Source organism: Manis javanica, chromosome 4 (genome assembly GCF_040802235.1).
Source record: "Manis javanica isolate MJ-LG chromosome 4, MJ_LKY, whole genome shotgun sequence".
Lineage (NCBI taxonomy): Eukaryota > Metazoa > Chordata > Mammalia > Pholidota > Manidae > Manis > Manis javanica.
This window is the reverse complement of record NC_133159.1, coordinates 54,744,123-54,768,405: the sequence shown is the minus strand read 5'-3', so window position 1 is coordinate 54,768,405 and position 24,283 is coordinate 54,744,123. Positions and strand designations below refer to the sequence as shown.

Below are 24,283 nucleotides of genomic sequence, written 5' to 3'. Positions count from 1 at the left end.
CTATGATCAGCTGGACACAAAGGTCACAGAAAATATATTAAAAGCACAGTGTCATGTATGCTCGCAACAACTTTGATTCATCTCCACCTTACCAGGATAGGTCCCATACTTTGAGAATCCCTTTCAGTGCTTTGCTCACTTACAATCATTTAGTTGTCTGTATTAATTTAACATCTTTGCGACTATTCTGTAAACTCCACAAAGCCTGTGTCCATGAAGTTTGCTCACCATATACACCTAGCATTTGGTTGGAGCCTCCATAAATACTTGCTGACAATTTTGTGAATTTTTGTTAGATTAAAAAGGAAAGGAAGGAAGGAAGGGGGAGAGGAAATGTGAAATAAACCTGAAGCTCAGGCTTGCCTAAAGGTATGCAGCCAAGTAAGCTGCAGAGGCAGAATTTGAACCCAGATCTGTTTTGACTTTCGAGTCTGTGCACTCACCAGCTACATCAGACAAGGAGTTAGAAAAGAAAACCAGAGTCCTTAATATACAGAAGACTGGAGCAGGAACAAGCCCCACCTGGAGGAAGCCTCATAGTATTTTCCCCTGGGTTACGAATACATTTTAGAGCATAGACAGTTCCAGCACCTGCAGGTAGGAAGAGAGGTGCTGGAGGCATGCACAGGCGATCTAGTTAAGGGAGACAATAGGGATCTCCACCAATGAAATTCCGGGAAGACAAAGAATATTTAATGGAAACATTGCAGAGAAAAATGGCATATGGGGAGGTCATCCTTTGTCAACAGGAAGTTGTCTTAAATACTTCTGTCTTTCTGATCTGGCCTAGAGAGAAAGCTCCTCAGTAATGAAAACCAGTCTAATAAACTATTCAATTCAATATCACAATGACTATCAAAGAATTGAAGTGCTTCAAAGCCATTTAAAAAGAAGTACATGAAGAAAAGCATGGTATCTTGGATCTCTAATATCTTCACTTTTTTTTTTACCTGTCAACATGCCTTGGAAAAAATTTTAATACCAGAACCATTTGGGTGAGAAAAAGAGATTATTTAGTAACTGAATTAAACCTTCACTTTGAGCCTTTAGAACTCAGCAGTAAAGGATCCAAGCGGGTTTGAGGAAGGGTACCGCAATACCTTCCAATCCCTCTTCTTTTCCTGAAAATAAACATGAAATTTAAATAAAATCAGAGTGCTTACCACTCAAACACAAATTCAAAATACTTTCCTCTCAAAAAACAACAGAATACCACCTGTACCTACTCAAGTCCAACCAAATATCCAAAGTAACCATTTTAAGATGCAAATGGGAGCATGACCTTCTTTCTCCCTAAACCCCTTCAGTGCCTTTCCATTACCTCTGAGTAAATTCCAGATCCATCTTCATTGATCACAAGGCTCTGCCTGCCCTGAATCTTGCCTCCCTTCTTTCCTGGATCCTTCCCACTCTTCCGCTGGTCTCCAGCCACACTGGCTTTCCTTCTGTTCCTTGAGCTTACCGAGTTCCAGGCCCTCTCCCCCTGCACCTCTCACTCCTGAGTACTCTGTCCCCAGACTTTACAGGTCACTGTGAGAAGAGGTCTCAGCATCAGTGCCTTCCTTCACTCCCCATTCTCCTCTACATGATTCTCTTTTGTTTCATTGATTTCACCACCATCTGAAATCATCTCGTTTGTTCATTTGGTCTGTTAGTCTTGTCTCCTCACAGTAAATGCAAGCTCCACAAACACAAGGACTCCATGTGTTTTGCTCATTTGCACCTCACATCCCGAACCATGGCTAGTTCATAGCATTCCACAGCCACTAAAACACTTCCTCTGTATCTTAGTCAAAATTTATCAAGACAGCAATGAACTCAGTTCTTCAATGTACACCTTGAAGTAGGTTTCCACAAGATAGAAGATAGCAGAACACTCAAGAGAGGAAGTCCAGATTAAATCATTTGATCTGGCAATTAGATTGAGTGGCTTACACCCTGCTGAAATTATATATAGAACTATATTTGGTCTTTTAAGTAGGCCAAGGTAGATTCCAGTTGAACATACATTAAAATTTATTTTAAGTTGTCCCACTATATATTCATTATTAGAAACAATATTTTTATCCAGTTTAACAAAATTATATATAGCATTCCCCTTTCAAAAAAAACAATTCATGAAATTAGGAAAGGTGTTTTCTCCTGGTATCCAGACATGGAGAAAACCATTTAAATGCATGAAAGGTGGAAGGTATGGGGAGAAGGGTTAATGAACTCTAGAAGGGATACACCCTGAAACCCTAGTACAAGAGCACAGAATTTTAAAGCTAGTTAGCATCTTCAAAACTACCTAACCTAACCCTTCAATTGAAAACAGCTTCCAAGGTACTAAATATAATAAATGTGCTAATACTATGTTAGATTCATATAAAGATGTACAGCTTTCAAAATACTTTCATATATATCTTGCACTTTGATATTTACAAACACGTGAGAAAGGTGGGAAAGCTCCTCTCATGCAACATTCTCCAGATGGGAAAATAAAGAGATGGTGACTTGCCCAAGATACACAGCCAGGGCTTCAAGGAGGGCATCACATAAACCAATCCCTACCCACCTGGCAAATTCTTGGCCTTATCCTCATAGCTAAAGAGGATTGTTGCCAGGAGATGTTGGAGATTTTTAAATTAAAATCAATTTCTCTTTCTGCTACTCTGCTTTCTCTTCCCAACGTTAAATGGTGTGTCCACAGCCACTCAGCTGGCGGGAGCAGTGCCAGGACAAGCCCTCAATACGGAACTCTCACCACCCCACCCAGCTGTCTGAGTAAATGAGAACTAAGAATTCGCACCATACCATGTGACTCATTAATATGAGCCATTCTAGCTCAATACACAAATCAAGCTCCCGCTAACAGTCTAAATGTCTGATAACAGGGGAATAGTAAAATAAATTATGATGCAATGGGATATGATACAGCAAGTAAAAGCAATGCTTTAGAGAAGATTTCAGGAGATGATAATGATAGCTAATACTTCTTAACTGAGCATTAACCCTGAACCAAATGCTGTTCTTTGTGTATATTATACATCACACACACACATGTATATATAATTATATTTTAGAGTAAAGTAATAACTGTCTAATGTATTAAAGTCACTCTATCCTTATAATAACCTTTTCAGATAGAGATTATCTCTTACAGAAAAAGAAGTAACTAAGCACAGAGGGGTTAACTTGCCTGAACTCACACATCTGGCAAGTGTAGAAGGGTCAGGATTTGCATCTGGCAAGTTCATCCCAGATCCTATGCTCTTAAAACAATATACACACTGCCTAGGATTGTGGTTACAATACACCCACTTTTTCACTTTGCATTCGATTGTAACCACTATCCTATGTGCATATATATGTACTGATAAAATTGAATTCTTTGACATAAATAAATCTTTTGACTATAAAGCTATTAAGAGCAAGCATTCACAAAATTGGGTTCTTTCAAGTAGTGTCTCTATAACATCTTACTACGTGATGGACAGACTGTAATGAGGTGTGTGGGGGGACTTGATAAGAAGGGCAAGTGTAATAACCACAATGTTGCTCATGTGAAACTTTCATAAGATTGTGTATCAATGATTCCTTAATTTAAAATATTGGGTTAACATAAATAAATCTTTTGACTATAAAGCTATTAAGAGCAAGCGTTCACTTAGCACTTAATATAAGTGATAAGTGAAGTCCGAAAATCATTTATTTTTTCCACAATCTTATGTGGAAGATGTCATTTCACCCACTTCACTGCTGATATTGCTGAGGCTTAAAGAGCTTCATACTGTCCCCAAAGCCCATGTCCTTCACTCAGCAAACTGTAGCAGTGGTTTGTTATTTCATAATCATGAGATTACTGGAGATTGCAATTTCTTCTTTGTACCTTCCTATTTTCCAAGTTTTCTACAATGAAATCTGGTCTTTCTTAAAATGCAGGGAGAACAATTAAAGGAGTCCAGCAGAATGTGTGAGGTACTGGATTAACTGCATGCTCCTGGAACCAGATGGTGGCTCTCAGCCAGTGTGATCCTACGCAGCAGATGGGTCCTTGGGGGGAACAGAGGGGGTGCAATCCCGGGTGCTGCCTGGCATCCAGGAAACATACTGCAGCCTTTGATGTGCCCAGCAGAATAACATTCAATACGCCTTGCCTATGGTTCAAATACTCTTCTAAGTGTTTTGTATATGTTAACTCACTTAATTCTCACGGTAACCATACACTGAGTGGCTTGAATATCACCGCAGAAGTCTGTGATCCCTCAGCAGGACTCATTCACTCACTGGATAGTTACTGAGCACTTAACATGCCACACACTGGGAATACAAAAATGAATCAGACATGGTCCCTGCTCTGGCAGAGTCCTTGGTTTTTTTCAGGGAGAAACCAAAAAAGGTATAAGAACACAAAATAGCAGCTAAGATTTATTCAGAGCCCAACAGTTTGCCTCAAGACTGCAACATCAACCACTCCCTAAATTTCCAGCCTGCCAGTCTGCCCTGTGGATTTTGGACTCCCCATGCCAGTCCATGAACCGATTCCTTAAAAATCTCTCTGTCTCTCTCCACCTACGGGTTCTGCATCTCTGGAGAATTTCCTGATTTAATCCTTACAACCTTAAATGATTTGTAAGCTACATGAGAAAGATACTACCACTCCCATTTCTCCAGAGTAGGAAACAGGTTCACTAGCTTCCCAAGGTCGCACACATGGGGTTTTGACCCAGGTCAGTGTGACACGAAAGCCAGTGCTTTTAAACCTTCTGTGATGTGGCCTTGGAGGGTGAAAACTGAGAGCTAAGTGAGCATGGGGAGCTCCTCATCCTCAGCCTGGGGACTGTGGGAAGGCTTCGTTGAAGACAGGCCCTTCTGCTGGACCTTGAATGATCAGAACATAGTGTTACCTTACAGACAAGGGGAGGAACAGCATATGCAAGGGAAGGAGAAGGGCAAGGAGTTCCTGTCTGGCTGGGGCAGTGAGGGTGTGAGTATAAGGCAGCTGCGTGTGAAAGCGTCCCACAGCCCATGGAGGCATTTACACTTCATCTAGGAAGCATGGGGAAGGGACAATCAAAGGCAGGTGAGGAAATGGATCTCTTTGGTGGTTGTGAGGTGGATGGATGGAAGCAGCAAGGTCGGATCAGGTGTGGTAATGGGGGATGCAAGAGAGAGCAGAATCAAGAGCTATTTAAGAAGGATAATACACAGCTCTAGAGGACCTATTGATATGAGGCAGGAAGGAGGAATCAGGAATGAATCCAAACACTATGGCTTGGCTACTTGGTAGTCTCAGTACTCTGAACTGGGGGTACAAGGATGCTAAGAGAAACTTGATAGTTAAAGTTGATAGCACAGGAGTAGGGTCCTACCTGCTACAGGGTTTACAGACCATTTCCTACCATTGCTGTCATAACTAGTGCCATGAGCAATTTATCACATGTCATTTTTCAGTGATTCACTGAGTGCATTTGCAAAGGCTGGGTGCACAGTTAGACCACCTGCATTCAGTTTTATTCACTGTATGTCAAGTTTGGGAAACTGCCCATGGTAGAGAAAACAAAGATATCTATGTGCCAACTCCAATCAAATGGCAGAGGTGGCCTGGAATACAATGTTGAGGAAGATACAGAATCCAGAGAGAAAGATGTATGTGATCAATTAGTGATGGCTTCTGTGGTCAAGAAAGAGATAGTGTGGTACATGGACACTAAGAAGAGAGGAAGGTAGAATATGCTAGTAATTAACAGTATAGTGACAAGAAGAGGGGACTCTGTGAGGCCTATCTGAAGAAGAGGTAAAGGAATAATCTACTTGACAAGCAGAATAGCAAGCTGTAATTCCTATCCACTGAATGCTAAGAAACCCATATGTAATACTGCGAGAACCATCTGAGAAAATAACTGGCATTTACTCCACACTTTTTCAGATGTTTTCATATTTATTATCTCTTTTGATCTTCACAATAACTCTGCAAGGCAGGGAGTCAGCATTATTCCTACCTTACAAACGGGGATGCTGAGGCCAAAGCAGTTCCAGGATTCACTCAAGGTCACCCAGCTAGTCAGGAGACACAGCTCCTGCAAGCCCTGGTCCTTCCCTCCATCAAGCACTGACTCACTGACAGCAGACTCATGAGACATGGCAGCACAGGCGAGAGCTATAAATGGCCCCATTGTGTGTGTGCACAGTAGAGCGAAGACCCTGGGGACATGTTCGTTCATATGTCTTTGGGCAGCCACCCCAGTCACCTCAGCACCTTTGAATGTGAAAGATACCATGGGATCCAAGTCCTTGTCTATTCAGATTTTGGGAATCATTACTAAAATAAACTTTGGCCTGTCCTCTTCCAGAGAGAATAAAAATCCCTGGGTAAGTCATTTCACTTGCCCTTGGCTTCCTCTACTCTGAAATGAATTTAGACTAGATTGGTTAATGTCAGTGATGACACATACCATCTTGTTTCATGATAATGGTCAAAGCTTTCACAGAATATCAGTGAACAGCAAGCTGTCCTTAGGGAGAAAGGGCTTTTGTTCATAGTGGGAGCCAGGCTTTTGAATAAAATGTTTTGTAGACTGTAAACTGTGAAAGTTTATAGAGTCCTCTGGCCTAGTGAAATCACATGTGCCTTCTCATCACAGCTCTAGGAGAGCAGTGAGTGTCAGTGAGAGGGACCCATGGGGATAAACCTCCTCTGGGTTCAGTGGCCTCCCTCGGGCTGATGGCTGGTCCAGAGGATCATGGCCTGATAATAAAATAAACTAGTCTTTTGAAATACCATGCCAAATCTAGTCAATCTGCCATTTGCTTGTCAGCTGGAGACCTAGGCTAAACAATTTCAGATACGAGCAGGATTCCCCACCTACACCATTATACAAATAAAAAGCATGTGACACAGAGTCATTGTGAAGATCAAAAGAAATAATAAATATGAAAACATCTGAAAAAGTGTGGGGCAAATGCCACTTTTTCTTTTCTGCTGGTTCTGCCATTTGGAAAGGTGGTCACCTTGAACAAGTCACTTAACCTCACTGGGTCCTCATTTTCTCCTGTTTGAAATAAGGATAGTAATACCCATTCTTTCCACCACACAGAGATGTTGTGAGAATAAAAACATACACAACTATGTAGTAACATGCACTGGACTCTAAGATTCTGAGGACGGACCCTATCGCAGCCTTTTTTTTTTTTTGCTATCAGAATCAGGGTGCCTAGAACAGCACCTGAGACTAGGGAAGAGGCTCCCTCTATACCTGTTGATGAAGGAAGCATTTTGGAAAATCTGAAGCATGTGCACATATCACATAATCTTATGACAATGTACTAAGTAAGCATGGTATCCCCCTCGTTATACTGTTTTGTTTGTTAAAGACATGCAACATGAGTCACTTTACATGGCCTTTTAAGAAATCCTAAAATACTAGTCTTGACACATAACACAAAAGTTGATATGAGCAAAAAATAAAAACAAAGGTCTTTGGTATATAGCCAAAACATTTTGAATTGATGTGTGATTCTGATTCTTAAGTTGCCCTTACCACGGGGCTGTTTCTCTTGCATGTAAATGTTCCAGCCTAGAGTTGCAGCTGAACTCTCAGCTCTAATTTTGGGCTTGGAACCATTAAGGCAGGAGCAAGAATATTCACCCATTTACTTAGCTATGTGGTAAGAATGAGTCTGAGAGGCATCATCATAAGACAGTCACAGAACCAGTATCAGAATGTCAGGCTTCTGAATGCCCTGTGGTCACTGGACACACGGATAACACAGGTTCAGGCTGACTGACTTCTGCAAAGGGAAACTGGCTTTCCTCTGCTAGACTCCTAGGTGTCCATTTGTATATCACCTCTCTGAGTCTCCCAGAAAGATAAAGCAATCTTCTCAGGCATACAGCCAAAAAGTCACAATACTTAGACTCAAATCTAAGTCTTATTTCTGGAACCAGGCTGTTTCTATCAAAAATTCCAAACTGCACAAATTCAGTGAACATACTGAGCCTCTATGGTTAAAAGATTCCCCAATGAGGAATAATCTGGCATCTGAAAAATCTCACATGCCATCACATTGCTACTGCACACACAAATACATTTTGCAATGTCACACTCATTTACATTCATCTATTTATTTAAAAATTCTTTCCCAAATTCTAAGTCAAACTCTCTAACTTTAGAAGCCACTCTTTTCAGATTGGTCATAAACCAAAGAAAAGGAAAGAAAGCTCAGGAAGAGAAAGGTGGGGTGAAAAAATGAGAGAAGTAAGGACAGGCAAGGCAGAAATACAAGGAAAGCAGAAGGGGGAGATAAAAGAAAAAAGTAAGTATAGGATATTGATAACACTGCCCCTGGGAATTTCTTGAGATAGCTGTGTTATAATTTGTCTCTATTATGAAATCATTTCCTTGCTAATCACAAAATATTTCAAGCTCATCACAAAATATTTCAAGCTCAAGGACATATTTTCAAATAGACTATTTCTTTTATTTTCCTTCTCAAAATGTGTTTGTATCTCACAATTTAGCATTCCATAATACATTATCTTTTTCTCAATTACTTCATGTTTATAGATCTTGTTTTCCCAGTGAGCCTATAGATTTGAGCACTTGTTTATCTTCTATACACCATAATGCCCCAAATAATACCTTACAATGTAGACTATGAAGTCATTGAAGTTGTTTATTTCTGGCTTTGTTCACTCACTCACTAAATGGATATGCTAAGTGTCCACTGTGATTCAAAAGTGAAGGACACAGAAGTGAATATGATAGTCAGATTTCTACCCCCATGGAACTTACCTCTAAGTGAAAGATGCAGCCCAAACACCACTGAACAACCACGAATCATAAATACAGCTCTGAGAGACAGAGAGGACTGAGATGGACTCTGTTTGGAAGCTTGGGATGCCAAAGATGATGCGAAAGGCCTCCCGAGGAGGTGACAGTGTTTCTGGGACCACAAAAGAACCCATTTCTCCCTGAGTTGGTAAAGGAGTGGCCTAGGAAATCAAAAGCTCTGAGGCAGGAAGGTATGTGTTCTAAACAACTGGAGACAGGCGGTAAGGTTGCCACTCTAGATGAGCTTGAAGAGGCACATCAGGCCAGTGTGTGTGTTCCTGTATGCAATGAATTTTAAGAGAAATGATAAGGTATAGAAGTTTTTTAACAAGGCAATGACCATGATATAATGTATTTAAGTAGAGCTACCAAATATCTTTCTAACATTCTGTAGATGTAGTTAAGTGGCATACAGCTTCCAAGAATGGAGATACAGCCCTCTCCTTCCCCAGTAGCTCTCCCACTTGGGGGCAAGCAATCCCGTGTCCATCGAAATAGTTTGCAGTCAGCAGATAAACCAGTTAGATTCCATTGTCTAACCCACAACCCACTACCTGCTCAAGGGGATCTTGCCCTTACCATGCTCCCCAGTTCCCTGTATCTGTGACCTCTCCTTGTTTAGTTAATTTCTCCTCAGGGACTTTTTCAGACATGAGCCCATATTCATTATAATTCCTTAAATTTCTTGTCCCTTCCAACTCTTTTACAGGTTTATAGTTATCTCAGTCAATTCTCTCTACCCTTCTTACTTCCTTTTGTGAGTTTACATAATGAAAGTAATCACAGTTTAACAGTAGTAGATATGATAAGATTGAATGAATAAAAAGCAAACCACAAGTATGGAAGTAAAACTGAATATAATTGAAAAATCTCATAAGTCTCTAACACATACTGAAATATTCTGAAAATATACCTAAAAATCCCCTTCAAATTTTCTATCTCCTCATTGTCCCCTAATTTAACCTTCTTTCCCTCAAATAGCAAGATTTGGAAATGAAAACAAATTTAATGCCACTGCTCTCTTCTGATTACTATACTAACTGTACTGTTCTTTACACATTTCATGGAAAATATTTAGTATTTCAACTAGGTACTGGGTTAATAACCTTTTGACAGATCTAATATGAGAATCTAATAATCATTGATATCATTATTTCTGAAGCAAAACTTGTTTCAAGTGAGCAATCTACAAACTTTCAGTAACAGAAAAATAGTGAATTGGTGATTTCCTGCAATTTGTTTATTTGAAACAGGGATAGTGTATGTGCCAAATCCAACAGAGAAATTATCCTGTTTTCTAGTATGGTTTATCTAAGTTGATTTTTTTTTAAGACTACATATTCTTTTTTGGAGATTCAAAGTTGGCCCCTGGAATTGGGTTGGAACTGATGCATATAAGGAGCATCTTTCTCACACAGAGTCCTGAGGAAGAGAGAAATTATGTAAGTGGCAGAACATGTATTAGAAATGTTATATGCATGCTTGAGATTTTCCAGAATAACTGCACCACTTCTGGGAAGGGGATCAGAAGAAGAGTTAGAAGAATTCCCTTTAAAACTTCTTAGCTAACCGGAAAATGAAAAGTTCCAGCTTCAAAATGCTTTGTTCTTTTTTGATCACATCAAAGAATTTCCCAAATGAATAAAACTCTCTTTCTAGATAGGAAAAAAAAAAAAAAGCTTCTACTGTTATAAGGTTCATTGCAACAACAGAAGGTCAGTGAATCTAGAATTGCTCTAAAGTTTTCTAAATAGTGATTTGGGAAATAAAAGACATTATCAAGGAATTGAAAAGTGTGATTCTATGAGTACTCATATTTGAAAGAGAGACAGAATAATTCAACAAAGAAACTAAATCGTAGTTTTCAGTGAGGTTAACATGCCCACCTGGATACAAAGTAAAAAGAAAAGATTCCTATTAAAAATGTTATGAGAATTCAAAACACAATTTTTGTTGTTAAGAGAACCTGGGTTCAAAAGCATTCCACCATTTTTCTAACTCAGTGTATTATTTCTTCTTAATTTTTGCAATTTAGAAAAAGCACTGTCAAAGTACTGTATGCAGATTACATTTATTTGCAGGTGATTGTGATAGTAAATATAATAAAATATGTTAAATCGCCCTGTACATTGCCATTAAACCCAGTAAACCCTTCAAAATTTGCTTAATTTTAAAAATTATTACACAGCATGAAACTATTGGCATCCAAAAACTTATCTTTCTAGTACAGTACCTAAGCCTGAGTGTAGAGCCCAAACTGCTAAAAAGTGTAGTAGCATGTTCACTGAGTTCTGCATGAACAAGGGAAAGAGTCCCAGGGACTGCCTTTCAAATACACAGATGTCCTCAGAAACCGGATGAGTTTCACTCATCTTAGACGAGGTAGCTAAAATGCCATTTCAAACTTTAATAATAATATGTGGAAAACAACAGAACTCTTGAATAGTTGCCCTAGTCACATACACTGCATTGTAAATTTAGCCAATATATACACCCTTTAGCAAATAACTCTCTTTGCTCATCCTCTTTCCCTTCACATTCTTGCTACATAAGGCTCCACAGCATGCGGCATTCTTTAGGAAAGGCACAACCCAATTCTAAACATTGCCAAAAATAAAGAATGAAGGAATCAATGAATCTAGCCTCTTAAATTATATGTTTTAAGTAAAAATATGTGAAATGAATCATGGAATCACAAACTACTGGTAACATGCATGAGATTGTTGCAAAATTATTTTATAAATTTATGTGATAACAGGATCACTGGGGAGGTAGTAACATCTCTTATCTCTGATCAGAATTTCCAATAGGCATTGAATAAATGGAGTCTATGTCTTGTTCCATTAAAATGAGAACACACAACTAAACTATGAGCCATTCTGATGAATGTTTACTTTTATTTATGCAAAGTAAAGAAGTACTTTTGAAAACTTGCCATGGCCATGTTCTTCTTAAGAAGCAGACTAAAACACTTGGGTGAATATAGAAACGTACACAGTCACAAGTGCAAATGTAGCTTCTCTCCTATTCTAGAACAGCGTGTATGTGTGGATGACTGCATATATGTATAACTCTGTGTGTGTATGTGTGTGTGTGTGAGAGAGAGGGAGACACACACATGTGTACTAGTTGAAAAGAGGCATCATTTTAACTATCTGAGGTGTGTGGTGACGTTCTCAGAGCCCACTGATGTTTCAGCAGAGGGCTGCCATGACAGGATTTGAGGGTGCCTTTAAGGGGATTCCTTATCTTTCCAAGATATATATTGTGATAGATGAACAGTCTAGCTTCCTCAGGATGAGATAAGTGGAAATAATATCTGCTATGCCATGCCTTCAGAATAAGAGTAATTCAGAGGTGAAATTCTGAAATGTAATATCAGAAATATGCATATATTGCCCCAAGGACCAGCAGCTATATTACAAGGCCACCAATAGGCAAATTGATTTCTGTTTAGGATTCCCACCTGACTTTCTAAGGTCACTGAACTATTGAGATAGTAAGTCTTGAAAAGCATTGTAAGTAGGAACTATGGGTAAATTAAAAAAAAATTATTAGTTGCATTTAAATTTTTAAGCCAATGGGAACACCAGTACAATTTTCTTTGCAAGCATCTTCTGGAAGGCAACTGCAGCCACAGTGTCACCTCTAATTCATAATGGTGCTAAGATAACATCCTTCATTAGATAAATTTGGCAAACCCACAGCAATAGTGCTAATTCAGCTCCAACACAAGTCTTTGTTACATTTCTCATTTTAGTTTAGGTAGCTTAGATAAGCTTATCGCAGGGCTTTGAACTGCCATTCTGGGATAGCACAATAGACAATATTACCAGGAGAAGCATTAATGAGCATCTATAAATACTACTTCTTTCAAAGAAGACACTTCATAGTTTGCAAGGCAAGAAGTAAAATGAAAGATCTTCCACACCCTGTGCAGATTTAAAGAACTGCCATATGAAATTTAGCTAGAGAAATATAGTGCCTCTATAGACAGATACTCTTTTTTTGAAGAGGGAAATCCACTTGAGTTTTTAATTGAGAAGTATATTAGTAATACCCTTTCTATTTGTTTTGTTATCCAAAGATTAAATCCATTTTGAATTAACAAAAATGATTTACTCTTAGGGCGTTAGTAGTCTCAGTTTATTTAGGCCTATGTTTTAAGACCTAGCTTGAAAGCCCTTTGCAAACAAGATGAGGCTCCATAACAAAATGACATACAATCTCTCTTTTAAGGCTATTTTCTAAAATCTGTGGGCCATGACTATAGTATTCTTCACTCCCCCAAATCACATTAACAATGTTTGACATGATGACAGAGAGAGCAAAGAGATTTATTTCTACCAAATAAGTACAGGCTCTACTGCTGCTTTTTTGAAACCATCCTCCTCTTATTCCATTTTGATAAATTTCTAAGGAATGTTTAAAGTCTTTAGGACAGACCTCGGCTTAAGAAGTGGCCTCTCTGTCATTTTCATGGCTGATTTGAGACCCATTATGCACTGGATTCTGCATTGTGAAATCCAGGCTGGGGACAAATTTCTGCCTGTCATCTTAGGAAAGGCCAGGAGTTTTGCACCATCCTGTAGTGTGAAAACAGAAAATCCAAGCCAGGGTAGGACTACCTGCTTCTTTTCTTAATCAGCTTGCTGCTTTTTGGAGGCAGTCTTGGCTGTCACTAACTCAGGCTTGTAAGAGTAATTTAGTAGAATAAAATATAGCTTAAACAACATCTCCCTTGGGAAAGTTGCTCCTTACACTTAATATTGAATGCAAATAGGTAATAAGTAAGTAATCATGATGCTTGGCTAAGAACCATTGCATGGAGAACGTGTTTGGGAACCACACATTCTTCTTTTAACCTATTAAGACCCTGAATCAGGAGCCAAGAGGCCCAGATATTTTCCTCATATTGCTCATACTGTTGCAATGACAGTCCTTTAAAACTATAGCTTATGGACCAATTTGCTACTCCTTTCACCCGAAAAATAAGATGTAAGCTGCAGAAATAAAAACATCACAAGAACTTAAAAAAATTTTAACAGTTCACTGAAGATGACAGCATGCATAATTCTGTCAATGACCTCTCCTGCCTAATGTCAATTTTAGAAAACAAGTTTCCATTGTAAATGTTTAATCAGTCTAGTCCCAGGAACGCAGAGCAGAAAAACCTTATCTTCTCAACCAACTTATTTGCTCTGCAAGCTCTTTCCTCGCTCCAACTCAGCTCCCTGCAAGCACTTTAGGTTTTTCTCTCAGAAGAGCTGGGATCCCTGCAGATTCTGAGCTAAACAAGCCCTGTGGTTTGATTCCATTAGTCTGAACCCTGGTCGCCTGCAAGCAAACTGCAGCGTTTCTGCTTGCAAATTCTGGCAACCAGGTTCTAGACCAGCCACAAACAGGCTGCACACATTCTTCAACACTGTTCTGCCCAAACCTTGCCTAAAGCCGGTCAACCACAGCAGAAAGCATCCTACCTTCCATCATGGTGGCAGAATTGCATTCCTTAATTTCAGAGGAGTCTGCAAAAATACCGGAGGAGATGATTCCACGTCCCAGCTAAGTCCTTACAACACTGCTGCCCAGAGATCTGCTGCGTCCGTTGCTAAAGCCAAAGGAGACAAATGTTAACCGCAAAGACAGGCCATGGACGCTGCTGGCGCTGCTTCACCTCCAGGCTCCCGGGAAGATGCTGCGAGAGAAAGGGAGAGGAACAGCACGCCTGGCAAGCTGCACCGCCTGCGCTGCCTCGGCCAATCCCTTCAGCTCTGGACCGCGTCACATGGTAGCCAGCCTGCATCTCCTGACACAATACCTCCGGAGTGCACACAGAACCTATTTCCCGTCCCTATTCCCCTCCACCCCCAGCCCCCTCCCCCGCAGCAGGTCACCAAATGCATAGCCCCTTCCCCACCTGGTGACGCACTTCCCCCCGCCCCTCCTCTTAAGCCTATTGCAGCGGCTGGTACCCGCGATTAATTATCAGACGCTGCCACCTTAGCAGGAGACTCTAGTATGAAAGGAGCACCTGGTGGCTCGCTGCTGCGGAGGTTTTTTTTTTTTTTTTTTTTAAGAAAAACTTCTAACAATTTCGTGCAGCCTGAAGTCTCGACCGTACACTTTTCAGCTCCCATTCCTTTGCCCTGAAGGAATTCCAAATGTCAGTGTGTCTGGCTTCCGCACACATCTGTGACTCTTTCGTTCAAGAGAGAAAAATCAATCTGGCTGACGTCACATCATATTATCCCCAAAAGGATGATGCGGAAGAAATTTCACCCCACTGTCTTCAAGAGAGCCAGGGAATTAATCGCGCATGACATGCCGGAGGGCTGGGAACTGTCATTAAAACAAAGAAACAAAAGAACCCACCCGAGTGGGGCTCTGGAATCAAACTGGCAACGCTTGAGATAATTTCTGGGGCGGGAGGCGGGAGACAGGGGAGCTGGCAGGAGGCGAGGCCTTAGCCGGGCGGAACAGCTTGCAGGCCGCCTCCTCGCGCTCACCCTGGGCCCGCCGGCCGCGGCTTGGCTCAGCCACCGAGTCCGGCTCTGGCGCGTCCTCCCGGCCCGGCGCGCACGGGAACCGTCTCGCTTGCCCAGATGGAGAGTGGCCGCTGCTGCCAGCTGCAGTCATGTAGGCAACCAACTTTCTTCTGAAGGGCACGTTTTTAGCGACGCGCCTCGGGCATCTGTAATCGCCTGCAAGCCCATTGGTTCACCCCAGTGGAAACCCGGAGGGGTGGGTGGCGCCCGGGATTTTGCTGCTTCCAGGGAAGGGATCTGGCAGTGCTGCTTCCTAAGTGGAAAGGGTTATGGCATCGGGCTGCTTGGGTTAAGAACCCGCCACCTGACTGGTCTCCAGGGGCCCAAGAGCCTTTCAGAAGGCCCTGGGGTCCCGGGATCCTCTGTTTCCGTCCAGCAGGCTCCGACAGCTGAGGGAGAAGGGAGAGGGCAGGCAGCAGGGGAGGGAGAAGGGAAGGAAGGAGATGGGCAGGAAGGGAGACGCCTCTTTAGAACCCTAGGAGGCAACAGCAGAAGTGGGCATACCTCCCTCTACAACCTGCTAATGGACTAGGAGAAAAGCTATTCCATCACACTGCAATTGCGAGCATAAAATGAAATAACTTTAAGAAACAAGATGCATTACATAATCAGCATTGAGTCTCTAGTACTACTATTAAACATTTGTCATAAATATGCCCACGAGCTTTTAATGTCGCTCAGCCTTTGACATAGCCTAGTTCTTTCTATTAGAGCAGATAAGAGTATTGGTGGCTAATGAGTTTTGTGAGAACTACTAAAAAAACATAACTAAAGAAACTGAAGTAGCATATTAACAGTTAAAAAACAAACTAGAAACAAAATCTCAGTTCCTTAGCAACTTAGAAGTTTTAAAAAACTCATTGTTCTCCCTAAGGACATATATTTCAATGGCCTTGAATTTCAAAATGAAACTCTCTGGGGAGGTACACATATTTGTGCCTTTTTCCTTATGTCTATGAGGTGGTTGAATTTTCAAAGAGGAATGAATTCCAAAGTAAAACCTGTCTTGAGTATACTTACACTGCTCGGAAAACTGCAAGGGTATTTTTGAAAAAAAAATTGATTAGTGTGTGAATGTGTTTAGCCAAAATGTTGGTAATGTTTCAGAACACGGATAGATGTTGGTGCCAAACAGACTGGGGTCAAGTTCTGTCTCTGTCGCTTTACTGAGCTCTGTAACCCTGTACAAATTATGTAACTCTCTATGCCTCACAGTTTCCTTATCTGTGAAGTGGAGACGGTAACAATACAAGTTCATAGGGCTACAAATAGTCACAACAAAATGGCTTAAAATGTGCTGAGCAGAGCAATGTTTTAAATATTTTGCCAGTGAATCACTTCGTATTGTACCTGGAGCATAATAAACCTTCATGTTAGCTTTTGAAAATGTTGGTGTTATTACCATCAGAGGGCTGCCAGAGGCATCAAAGAAGTTTGCAGCCAACTGACAGACTGCTTGCACAGAGAACAACTTAGTGAAAGACCAGGTGATGCCTGGAGGAGTATAACAAGTTGGAGAGTCGTGCCGTACTGTTATACAGAAAAGTGATAAGAACCAAATGAATTTATTAGGAAATGCTCTATGGGATTTTAGAGTTCAGAAAAAAATGGAATGGGCTTGGAGAGGCAGTTTAAATAAGATGAGTTCTAAATAAGAAAAATGGCATTTATGAAGTTTTTGGTGCAAGCATTAAAGTGTGGAGATAGGAGGCATTGTTAGAGGTCTAAGGTGGCAGGAGAGTCAGAGAAACCCAGGCTGCTTGCTTCCCTCACCCATTATAAGTTTTATGTGTATTAAAGCGAAGCTCTCAGATTTAGTATGGGCACACACATGGGTTTGTTTTAGACATGCATCAAGGCAACTAGCTAGAGACCAAATGTTCAAAAATTCGTCTCACCAGTGGGGTATTTATAGAAAAAAAATAGTGTCTAGATATGATTGTTAGAGAAGGACTGAGAAAGGGATGCATAGTTAAAGGTGGTAAGGCTAGTCTTAAGACTGGTTAAACTTTGTGCAACTTTATTACCAATTGTAAGAACATCTTATGAACAGAATTCTGCTTCAGATAAAAAACTGACCACATATGTCATCAGAAAAGATTAAGCATCCTGATTTTGTCTTTTCTTAGGTTTTTGGGGAAAAAGTGCTTCTCAAGAACAAAGGAGGTACAGTAGATTGTGGCCTAAATTTCATCACTTCATAGTACAGTTTTTTTTATCAACAAGTACAAAGGAAAACTTCTAGCTGCTGAATTATAATTATAGAATATTTTTTCATGTCTTCACAGCTTGACTATCCAAGATCTTCTTCAGAAAACCTCCAGGGAAGGACTCCAGATGACCTGGCTTGGATCATTGTTCACCCTTTGGACCAATCAATGGGACCAGGTTGATGAGGCCTCATCATGGACTTATTTAAACCAAAACTTACATTGAACATAGTTGCATGTCCATTACATGGGGAGGCAGATAAGCAGGTTTCTATGACAAACAGCCCTCGATACTATGAACCCCTAATATCATTGGAGTGGTAAATATTTGACATTGTTGAAGAAAGAAAAAGAGCTATTAATTACCAGAATACATGTGGGGAGAGACACTAGGAACAAAATGTTGTCTGGCATTATCTTATCAATACATCTAAGGTTAAGCTTACAAAGGATTCATGATCACATAGGGACTCAGAAAGCTACACAGCCAGAATCCCATCTGGCATACTTGAGAAGATTTTCATATATTCCCTCATGACAACCTGAGAGAAACTGCAGACCTGTAGTCATCTTCCTCCTCACTGTGGGAGAGGTGGGGAAGTGAAGACTCTACTTGCTGGCCCACTTACACCAAACATAAGACATGCACTGCTCTGCTTGCCACCCATTGGTCTATCTGTCCAGAGAGCCACATGTCCGACTTACATGAGGGAGGAGGGAACTTAGATCAGCCAGAAGTTATTACTTAATCTAGACTTCCGTTAATAAAGATAAGCAATAGAAATGGCCTGAGGGTCTGCTGCTCCCCTCTAAGACTTTCTTTGTAAATAGTGGGTGGTGGCATCCTAAAAAAACAAGTGAACAAACACAACTATTTGAGAGAATTTAAAAAAAAATAAAGACAAGCAATAAAGTGAATACATGAGAAGAATCAGCAGTTTCAAAAGAGGGCTAACATAAACAATTAACATAACAAGTTCACTAAAGGAGAGAATAGAAAACTGGCAAGACATTTAAAAAAGAAATCTATTTTTTACTTTTGATATAATTTTAGGGTATAACAGTAAAAATAAGAGCAGACAGATGTGATGAAAGAGCATAGTTAGGGTCAGAAAGAGTGTGTAGAGGTAGTAAAAACATTCTTATTAAAGTGTTTTAAATCTCATAGCTATAATCAAAGATATAATGGATATTGTTCAGAGGGAATCTTGACAGGTCCAGTGACATACACTTAAAGCATATGCTCACAACAATGGTAACTGGCCCAAGCACAGTGGGATTCTTTTCCTCTTTGAAGAGTCAGTTAACACAGAAGCAAATTTGTAGTTCAAGAAATAGGAAAAGAGAGAAAGCTCTGATAATTCTTTGTGAATTACAAAGCCTGACAAATAATTTAAAAAAAAATGTGGTTCAATCTCACTTGTGAATATCAATGAAAAAAATTTTAAGTAACAGCAAACAAAATCCAGCTTTTCCAAAAACATTCTATATCTAGATCTAGATCTATATGTATATATAATAATAAATTAGAATTTTTGTAGGAGAAAGAAAAATAATTCAACTTAAAGAAATCTGTAAATATAATTCACAATATTAAGCTATTGAAGAGAAAATGATATCTCTGTAGTTGCTGAAAAGATATCTGATAAATTTCAACTAATATCACTCATTACATAAAAACCTTATTAACAAAGAAAGAGATAAAAACTTCTTCAGGATAATAAAATATAGGAATCTGTTCCCAAAATCTATCCTATTGTCAAATGAAGACACAATGAAAAAAAATCCTCATCAGAATCAGGAAGAAGACTTAAATGTCTTTTATTATCATTGTTATTTAATATTTGATGCTATTCTACAGATGCCAGCCAAAAAAATTAAGAAGAAAGTGATACAAAATTGTGTTAGAGACAGTGATATGTGTTCCTCTCACCATCTTCTCTATGTGGATACACAGGACACTGTATATGTTAGTCTTTCTTGCATCTGGCTGGAGCTATATGACTGAGTTAAGGCAATGGAATTTTCCAGTCCTGGCCTTTACAAATATTCTACACATTCCCCATAACTCTTTCTCTTCCAGATGGCAGAAAGCTCTTTGATCTTCATTAGAGTTTGAATGTGCAAGAAAGAAACTTGCGTTGTGTCCATCTCTATGCTATTTATATACATTGTGTATATAAATGTTTACATATGTTTGTACATTATATGTGTGTATAATCATTTATGGATGATATAATTGAAAATATATATTCTTTAAAAGAGATAGAGAGAGAGAGTAATACAAAGAGAGGAAACTCTACCTTTAGAGACCAGCAAAAGGGAAATAGCTAGGTATGGTCTAGAATCTAGAACTGCACTAACGTAGTCACTAGCTATGTATAGCTAGTTAGCACTGACTTGAGTCTGAATTGAGATGTGATCTAAATGTAAAAAGCACACCAAATTTTGAAAAGAGTACAAAACAAGAGAATCTAAAATACCTCATTAATGATTTTTATGTTGATTACATTTTGAAATATTTTTATATATCTGATTAAACAAAATATATATTACATTAATTTCATTGTTTCTTTTTAATATATGTTCTTGAAATTTTTATATTACACACGTGTTTCACATTTGTGGCCCACATTATATTTCTATTGGATGGCACTGTTTAAGAGATGGACAGAAAACCACCCCAATAAACATGTGGGCAAGGACAATGGGCTACATTTAAGAGGCTATGAGTTAATGTTGTACATCACTACCACATTCACATCTGTTCATCTCTTCACCCAACAGAGATATGCTAGGAATTGTTTAAGCCCAAGAGCTGTGCCAGGTTTTAGGACACAAAGATGAAAAAGGCATAAACCTTTCAAGAAACTTATAGTACAAGCAAGGAGGCAGATGAGTAAACTAAGAATTGCAATACGGATTTACAAATGTTCAGAGCTAGGGCAGCACAAAGGAGGGATACCTGGGCAGAGGGGAGACGGGAGGCAAAGTAGGCTTCTGAGAAGAGCTGCTCTTTCAAGGATGAGTAATATACTCCTGCAGATCCACCCTTACCTAGCCCTACCCCATCCTCATCTATCCCCAATTCTAATTTCTCCTCTAATAGCCCTTGCAATGTTCTGACTTGATCCCCTGTTCAGTGGTGGACAAAAATGCCTATAGTCAAACTTCAGCATCAATCCCCATTTTCCTTTAATGATATATTTTCTCTTACCTCTATGTCTACACTATAGGCCTTCTCCCATGCCCTAACCTTTATCCACAACTCACTGGGTGAAGAGGAAGGGTTGGAAATTTCTCTGTTCCCATTTCAGCTTCTATACCAATCATTTGCTGTGATTGCCAAAAACATCTAGAGTTAATCCTGTTTGCTTTCCCTCATTTTAGTTATTTTTCTTTTTACCAACCCCAGACCAATCCCAGGTTAAACTTTCCTGTATGACTTCAGCAACTCTGTCATAGTCCTCCTCTTTACCTGGCCACCTGTCCTCATTATTCATGACTTCAGCATCCCTTCCATGATCCAGTACACCAGCTTCAGTTCCTTGATTTTCTCAATTCCAGTGATCTTAATTTCCACTGTGTCTTAGTACCTAGAAGTATAGCCATGTTTTGGACCTCATCTTTGTTTATCTTTAATATTTCACACTTTATATTTCTGTAACCCCGAAATTATGTGTCCACCCTTCCTCACCCTCCACATACCACACATATGCCTTAACACCTCCTGAATTTGCCTTTGAGTCTCATTGTGATTCTCAGGGCTGCCAACTTTCCTTATTCATTTCTCATAGACTTAGAAGTAAAAATCTGTGTATGTGAGTGGTAAGGTAGGAGAGGGGGTCATTAAGAGCAATCACTTCCTCAAGGCTCAACAATACTTACTTCTTTCCACTTTAGCCCTTTTCTCCTGGCACTCTCCTAAGCTGGAATGTCTACTTTTATCTCAATAATCTCATTCCTTCTTCAAAGTCAAACTCAAATCCCTTCCAGGAAACCAAGCACAGGGCTCTTTCTTTCTCTCAACTCCTACTGCATGTACCAAATTAGCTTTTGATTATATAGCTTGAGTCATCTCCTAAGTTTTTCATGTCTATTAATTATCACCCCAACAGAAATCTATGAAAGAGACCATATCTTCTATTTCCTTGACATTTCCTACAACAAATGACACAATGCTGGATGCATATTTGGTGCTCAATAATTATTTGATAAATATACCATTTTGTATTTTGTTATTTAATTCCGGTAACAGAAATATTGTTATGCTTATTTTCATAATTTCTTTGGCAGTCAAGTTTGAGGAGAAAATAAATGTTTCTTGTTTGATCTTCCTAGAGAGGTCTGGGAAATAACCAGTAGGAATGTAAACCCAGCAAATTCCTTCTCAGATTGGGTACAGAAGCTGGACTTGGTTGGGTAGGATTGTTATTAGAGCAACAAAAAAACAAAAAACACAGAGCACCCTGATAATAGTGAGTTAGTAAGCATTTCATAGCATTCTATATCTTACAAAGCATTTCTATAGGCAGTCTGCTCTGTGGCCACTGTTTCATGTAATTCCCACAAACCTACGAGTTAGGTATTCTATTCCCATTTTACGTATGAAGAAATAGAGGATTGTAAGTAGTAAATAATTTGTTCAAGAAAAAAGGAAGTATCAGTGCTGAGGTTTGAAGTCATATCTTTCCGACTCTAAAGCTCATGGTGTAACCTTGAAATGAGGTGATTATAAATTTCTCTTGTGAATATTAATTGTTTTTTGGGGCCCAGTATTCCTTCTTTCTTCTGGTAATGCAACTCCTCTTCTTTGGGGAGAACTCTTCTTCTTCCCACTTACTCCATTATGATGAAGAAATGGTTGCTATCTTGTTGTATGTCTCCAGCACAACTATGCCTCCTTACCAGTAATGTTTGATGAAGAGAAAGATCTGACCCAAGCTGAGCCAATAATACCTTATTTCCCAGGTTATAACCCAAGCTGGCTCGATTAGAATTCTTCCCTGAAAGATGAGAAACAAAACCTGGATTAGGAGCCTTTTTGTGTCTGGTACTTAAGCTCTAAGAATGTAATCTTGAAGCCGTGGCAGTCAAGTCCTCACCTCCTGGAAAAAGTCAATAGGCAAGAGAGAATGCAATTGATGGGCAGAAAGGGAGAGAGCCAGCCTTTATGGCTTGTGAGCAACCCTGCCCTCCCACTTTTTCCCTTTTACTTCTGCCCTTCCCACAGTTACAGGAACTAATCACTTTCCCCGTCTTGCTCAAGCAAATTCAGATGAGCTATTTATCACTTGCAAAGGAGTCCTAAATGAGGCTTGTTTCTTTTTTAAAGGTCACTAGCCAAAATAAGAGTCAATAGGTCATCCTTTGAACTAAGGATGAAATGAAAGCAGTAATCAGAATTTCATAAGATAAATCAAATCAAACCCAAATAAAGCCACCCCAGCTTAAAAGAGTGTTTTTCACTGGTATTCACTACCTCCTTTATAATGACCACTAAAACTAAATAAATCATAGGCTAGACCCAAGGAAGGAATCAAAATGAAATCAAAGACATTTGAATATGTCCTATGTTATATTAGTCAAGGAACTAGAGTTATATAAAATTTACTCACAGAAGAAAAAGAACCTTAGCTCTTAGTAGACTTAATTTCACCTAGACGATGTGTTGAGGTTCAGATTAGGTAAAAATTGCTCTCTCTCTCTTTTTATTTTATTTTGATATCATTAATCTATAATTACATGAGGAACATTAGGTTTGCTAGACCCCCCCCATCACCAACTACTCCCCACATACCCCATTACAGTCACTGTCCATCAGCGAAGTAAGATGCTATAGAATCACCACTTGTCTTCTCTGTGTTGTACAGCCCTCCCCGTGCCCCCCTCCCACATTATGTCTGCTAATAGTAATACCACTTTTCACCCTCCTTATCCCTCCCTTCCCACCCATCCTCCCCAGTCGCTTTCCCTTTGGTAACTGTTAGTCCATTCTTGGGTTCTGTGAGTCTGCTGCTGTTTTGTTTCTTCAGTTTTTTTCTTTGTTCTTAGTCTCCACAGATCAATGAAATCATTTTATACTTGTCTTTTTCCACCTGGCTTATTTCACTGAGTATAATACCCTCTAGCTCCATCCATGTTGTTGCAAATGGTAGGATTTGTTTTCTTCTTATAGCTGAATAATATTCCATTGTGTATATGTACCACATCTTCTTTATCCATTCATCTACTGATGGACACTTAGGTTGCTTCCATTTCTTGGCTATTGTAAATAGTGTTGTGATAAACATAAGGGTGCATATGTCTTTTTTCAAACTGGGTTCCTGCATTCTTAGGGTAAATTCCTAGGAGTGAAATTCTTGGGTCAAATGGTATTTCTATTTTTTAAAATTGCTCTCTTTAACACAGGACCAGAGAGTTCCACCCACCACTAGTTATATGACTTTAAAAAAGATACCTCATGCTGTGTTTTTATTTTTAAAATATAATTGCATGAGTTTAATTTCCTAACTGGGTTTAACTGGGAATCAGCATCAAGCAGAAAGGTCTGAAATCTAATAGTTCATTGGTTTACCTTGTGATTTCCATAGCTACCAAGGCCTTTAGAGCCTTGACCTCTGGGAGTGAGGGGGTGAAGCTTGGACTGAAGCTTTATTTGGCAAATCCTTTCCATTCAAAACCCATAAGCTCCTTGAGCCTGTCAGCAAGT

The 24,283-nt window shown here is 39.6% G+C and overlaps 1 protein-coding gene across 4 annotated transcripts in view; it reads right to left on the bottom strand.

Moving 5' to 3' along the window:
* The window catches only part of SGIP1 (SH3GL interacting endocytic adaptor 1), a 198,199-nt gene extending 182,440 nt beyond the window's left edge, over positions 1-15,759 (bottom strand). For 2 of the 4 annotated variants that reach the window (XM_073234087.1, XM_073234095.1), the window contains exons 1-2: positions 15,189-15,759; positions 14,297-14,424 (exon numbers count right to left, since the gene is read on the bottom strand). In XM_073234087.1, coding sequence (XP_073090188.1) covers positions 14,297-14,306 — 10 coding nt within the window. In that variant the 5' untranslated portion in view covers positions 14,307-14,424; positions 15,189-15,759. Of the gene's footprint in view, positions 1-14,296; positions 14,425-14,788; positions 14,893-15,188 lie in introns of those variants that run through there. The other 2 variants (XM_073234088.1, XM_073234089.1) reach the window with 2 other exon arrangements.
* Positions 15,760-24,283: the final 8,524 nt, after the last annotated feature.